The following is a 5,479-nucleotide window of genomic DNA, read 5'->3' as shown; positions in this document are numbered from 1 at the left end:
CTTAGTTGGTTGTCTAAAAAGGGACAAACAAGTTCTGCTCTGTTGTCAAGTACTCGGCCACTAAGAAAATTGATGTTTAACATATTTTTTATATTTTGCAATTGTTAATATATGTTTAATAAAGTTTATATTTTACAGATTTTCAAAGAATAAATAAAGCTGTGACCAGCACTTTTCCAACAACGAAATGTGTGTGTTTTATTCAGTTGTTAAGGAGGGTTCCTTTTTCTGCTCTGTGAGCCGGTCCTACGACTCAGCCCTATCCTGGTCATGCACACTTACCTCTCCTAAAGACCTGGTCAGGCAGCCAGTAAAGGATACACCAGCACTAAGCAGAGCAGTAGGAGGGAGCACAGGACAGGGAAGACATTTGGGGCAGTTCCTGTTTTCCTCTATTTCCTGTCCCCTTGCTCCCTCCTCTCCTCTGTTCCATCTGCTGGAGGAGCACTTTGCTGTTACACGGCAGTGATGGGTCGTTTGCGTACAAGTTGGGAACAAAGCATCGGCTCCTTCGTCGGCTCACTTAACCCTGTCCCTTTGTTGTCACCACACCACCTTAACACAAAATTTTGGTGTTAAAAGTGGAGTCATTTTGGGTGGCTGGCTGCCTGAAAAGTATTATCTCCACTCAGGTAGAGATAAGCAGATTTTCTTTGCTGTTAGAGCTCCCGGCGGGGCCCCCGAGATAGCCTTAATTGTGGGTCCCGGCACTGGTGCTCCAAAAGCCAATGATAATCTGTCCCAGGATTGAGCAAAAACACTCCAGTCCTGACCATGTGTAGGAAAAGCAATGGTAGGATTTGCATAAAAATTTGTGCCTTTTTGAAGTTTGGAACGATCCCTCCCAAGGCTCCAAGAAAAAAAAATACCGGGTGACTTACAATAGTTAGATACAGGCACAGCATCAGGGTGCTGGGATTATAATAGAGGGGCACATTAATCATATTCTGGCGCTAATTGCCCCTTATCCCTCCCTTTACACCATTCCCTAGAGTGCTCACACACTGAGTGCACCCCTCCCTGATTGCTCACACACTTTGTAGCTAATAATAAAGCCCCACTTTTCTTTTTGCTTGAAATAAATAAATATCACTTTTTCTAGTTTGCCCCCAGCTCCTCTGCTTCCTACTGTTCAGAGGCCAGCGGACACAAGGATACAAGCGGCACCAGGATATCCTCATGTCACTGCCCACATCAGAGCGGCAGAGGCTGAATGGTGGAGCTGGGAGCAAACAGCTACTCAAGGACAGATATTAGCTACATAGTAATCACAAGCTTTTCTATGGAAATTTTTATCAAATTATATAAAAATATTGAATGTAATATTTTAATCATTTCTTTATTTCCATAGAAACCCTTTACCTAACATTTTACATGTATTATTAGAAATAAAAGACACAACACAGTATAGTGAGTACAATAATGTGACATTTTATTGTAATGTAATTTTTTAATGTGTAATGTAAGTGGTTGTTACCTCCGGTCACTCACAGGGAGTGTACAGCGGCGCTCAGGACAGGAAAAACCCCCTGTGGAGGAAACCTGCAGGGAAACCATGGCTGCTGCACTGCCCTTCCTCCGGGCGTACTAAGGGAGGTAACGCTACAACATGTGTGTGGTGGGGGTGTATGTACCTACCTACAGTGACTGCATGTGACTACCTACAGTGATTGAGTAGTGAGTGTTATGTGCTGTGAGGCTTCTGCACCTTACCCATGGACAGACGGCTTCATCCACACCTGCCTCCTGCTCTTCTCCATGTTGGTCTTGCAGCTGTCATCCTGCCGGTGTATATAGAGATGTTTGTGGAGATCTCGCAGACTTTCCTCTTGCATGGCTGAAGTTACAGGATGTGACAGCTGAAGCCACTGCTGGTGGACTCTTTCTGCTCTTCCTCGGGGGCTGGAGCTGAGGGGCTAGGGTGGACTCTTGGTTTTTCTCTTGTCCATGCCCAGTGTGTGGGATTCTGGGCCATCAGCCGATGACAGGTGTCCACGTCTACCCAGGCTCTGAATCCAATTTTCTGGAACATCAGGTCGCGATGATGTAAAAACTGGTCTATGTTGATGAACCAGTACGGTCCTAAGGCGCAGAGGAAGAGGATTCTGCGGATGCTCGGATCGTCGTCCTCAAACTGACTGGCGAGGTACAGAGCCGGGAAGAAGAAGTACTTGTACTGTGAGCTGGGGAGTCTTGCTCTTCTAAAATACGCACACACGGCTGCCAGGAGGTATTTGTGTGTCAGGGTGCGGCTTCTGTCCCACTCAATTAGGTTCTTGATGGGTTGAAACTCCAGGAGTTTGAGGAAAGCCTTCATCTGCTTGTCCATCTTCCTCTTGGGTTCAGGCTCCTTCATGTCTTGCCTTTGGTCTTGACACGAAGTGGTTGGTAGATCTGTGTTATCCTGGAGATCCAGCTTCCTTCTCTTGGGTTCAGGCTCCTGGTGGTCGGGTGGTGAAGTCTCCTCCTGTCTCTTTCTCTTCATGCCTTGTCTTTGGTCTTGACATGAAGTGGTTTGTAGATCTGTGTTGTCATCATCCTGGAGATTGGGGGGAGCCGCCATCTTCTCTTCCTGCTCGGTCAGGTCCAGCTTCCTCCTCTTGGGGGCAGGCTCATGGGGGTCCGGTGGTGAGTTCTCCTGTCTCTTCCTCTTCATGTCTCTCTTGTGTGTTGTCTTGTGGTGTGGGTGTTTAATCCTTTGTGTGTATCCGGTTTTGTCAAAAATCAAAAAATCCAAAGTCACTTTCAGCAGATAAATGGAGCCGGTCTTCTCTCTGTGCGAGCGATCACGGACTGGCACCAACTGCCGTTTTCTTCCCTGCATTGAAACAATGCCCTGCAATCCTATTGGCTGCTGAGCGTGGCACCTGCCACCATGACTCACATAGCAACCAATCTGAAAGAGAAATCCCACAACTCTAATGCCATGTTATATCTGTTTTCCTCCACCATTTGTACTTCTTTCATGTTATATCTTATACTATATTATATACCTAGCGCTGATCAGGTCCATGCATAACATTTCACCTTACAGAAACTGTTGTAATATCACGAGCAGATACTGAATAGATATAAAATGCCTGGCTGGTACAGATTCCATGATGTGGCTGTGTTGCCTGAGTTTTAATTTAAGCAGATTGGGGAGATTTACAAGCCCTAAAATAATAAAACTAAATAATTACAATTCCTTGCAAACCAACAGGAATTGGCAGGGAGGGTTGTAATGGGTGGGGGCTTGTCCAGCAGCAGAGTGGGCTGGCGCTAACATTAGAATTGTACACCAGCACAGACGGGTGCTGGATACATTGGGAGCCCCCAATGGAATCTGTTGTGGTGAAGGGGCAGAGATTTCATCTAGTACGTGGCCCCTACATTGTGCTGTTTAAATATTTGCCTTGACCTCTTATCACAGGAATGACCATTCTCTTCGTCAGACATGATGTTATGCATGAAACAGAAAATTCACAGCATTTTATATACTCGGCAATTATCATCAAAGGATATTTAAAAAACCCTCTTTAAAAAACAGGGACATCTTATTTACAACAGGACGGCAATAAAAACATTAAGAACCTGTGAGGGGAGACACATGAGCCCTGGCTCTTATCTGCTTGTGGCCTCCAGGTCAGAGGTAGGAGGTCATGAAGCTGGCATGAATGTTAAGACCACTTTGTAAGGTGTTGAATCTCCTCATTAATTTATACTCCCATTCTTTCCCTCTGTGTCTTAAAATGTCCCATTAAAATAGTAATCTGCAAGTCTTCCATTGTGTGGTCCTCTCTGGAGAAATGTGCAGCCACTGGCAGATCTTTCCTTTCATTTTTAATATCAGATCTGTGCGAGTTCATACGTTGATGGAGTCTCTGACCTGTTTCCCCAACATAAAGGCCTGTGGTTGGACACTGCTGACACATGATAAGGTAGACCACATTAGAGGACCTGCAGGAAAAGGTTCCCTTGATCTGATGTACCTGCTGTGATTGAGGTACAGGTACCTGGTCACCTGTGTGAATGTGCTGGCACGTTTTACACCTGCTTTGCAGGCAGGGTGAGGTACCATTTTCTGATGGGGGTCTCAGGGCTCCGGACAACCAGTTGTTTCAGGTTTGGTGGTTGCCGGAAGGACAGGAGAGGAGGGACTGGAAATATTTCTTTAGTCTTGTGTCTTTATGCAGAATCGGTTGGAGTTCCTTGGCAATGTGACGTAGGATCTCCAATTGTGGGCTGTAAGTGACTACTAGGGGCACTCTGGCCTCCTGTTGGGTCTCCTTATTTGTGAGTAAATCATCTCTGTTGATGGCTGCTGCTTTACCTATTTGGTTATCAGTCACTTTTGGTCTGTAGCCCAACTGGCGAAATTCAGACCTAAGCTCCAGTAGGTGTTTTTCCAGGTCTTTCTTGTCTGAACAGATACGGTTGTAGCTAGAGATGAGCGAACATGCTCGTCCGAGCTTGATGCTCGGTCGAGCATTAGCGTACTCGAAACTGCTCGTTGCTCGGAGGAATACTTCGCCCGCTCGAGAAAATGGCAGCTCCCGCCGTTTTGCTTTTTGGCGGCCAGAAACAGAGCCAATCACAAGCCAGGAGACTCTGCACTCCACCCAGCATGACGTGGTACCCTTACACGTCGATAGCAGTGGTTGGCTGGCCAGATCAGGTGACCCTGGGATAGACTAGCCGCTGCCCGCGCTGCTCGGATCATTCTGTGTCTGGATGCCGCTAGGGAGAGAGCTGCTGCTGGTCAGGGAAAGCGTTAGGGTGTTCTATTAGCTTACTGTTAGGCAGGAGTGATTCTCCAAGAACCCAACAGCCCTTTTTAGGGCTACAATAACGTTATACTTTTTTTTTTTAATTTGCAGCTAGTACCATATTGTGAGGAATTAGCAGGGGGACTTGCTACCGTTGTGTTTAGCTCTTAGTGACCCACATATCCACCTCAAACACCAAAGTGGGACAATTTATTAGGGGTTTGATTTCAATTAGGCACAGTCTGCCATTTTACTTTTTATTTTACGTTTATTTTTTTAATAACTCAGTGTCATCTCATCTGGCATAGTAGTGTGCTTTCATACTTGGCTAGAAAATAGCCATAGGAGAATCCAAACGGCTTACTTACGCCTACAGTAGCGTTATATATATTTGATTTCTGGTTGATCTGCTGGTGGCTGTACTTGCTGCAGTGCATCTACTAGCAAATTGTGAGCAATTTGTAGTGAGACTTGCGACCGCTGTGTTTTGCGCTTAGTGACGCACATATCCATTGCAAAGACCGAAGTGGGAAAATTTATTAGGGGTTGGATTTCAATTAGGCACAGTCTGCCATTTCCTTTTTTATTTTACGTTTATTTTGTTTAATAACTCAGCGTCATCTCATCTGGCATAGTAGTGTGCTTTCATACTTGGCTAGAAAATAGCCATAGCAATAGGATAGCATCGTTTGGTTTTAAAAACTAAAAAACACAAAAAAAAACAAAAAAAC

The 5,479-nt window shown here is 45.4% G+C and overlaps 1 protein-coding gene across 1 annotated transcript; it reads right to left on the bottom strand.

The window, feature by feature from the left end:
* Positions 1–1,420: 1,420 nt before the first annotated feature.
* Positions 1,421–2,860, bottom strand: LOC140104102 (uncharacterized). The gene is made up of 2 exons (XM_072127466.1): positions 2,437–2,860; positions 1,421–2,346 (listed from the first exon to the last, which is right to left on the bottom strand). The coding sequence occupies exons 1-2, from the start codon at positions 2,822–2,824 to the stop codon at positions 1,844–1,846; spliced, it is 891 nt and encodes a 296-aa protein (XP_071983567.1). The 5' UTR covers positions 2,825–2,860; the 3' UTR covers positions 1,421–1,843.
* Positions 2,861–5,479: the final 2,619 nt, after the last annotated feature.

The sequence above is a fragment of the Engystomops pustulosus genome, chromosome 10 (genome assembly GCF_040894005.1).
Source record: "Engystomops pustulosus chromosome 10, aEngPut4.maternal, whole genome shotgun sequence".
Classification (NCBI taxonomy): domain Eukaryota; kingdom Metazoa; phylum Chordata; class Amphibia; order Anura; family Leptodactylidae; genus Engystomops; species Engystomops pustulosus.
This window is presented reverse-complemented; position numbering and strand designations above follow the sequence as displayed.

Bases quoted from the DNA above. Each gene is read 5' to 3' on its own strand.
- LOC140104102 (XM_072127466.1), bottom strand. From the start codon at position 2,824: ATGCAGGGAAGAAAACGGCAGTTGGTGCCAGTCCGTGATCGCTCGCAC. The intron at 2,347-2,436 runs CTGAACCCAAGA...ACATGAAGGAGC, and splicing joins ACCACCCGACCACCAGGAGC to CTGAACCCAAGAGGAAGATG.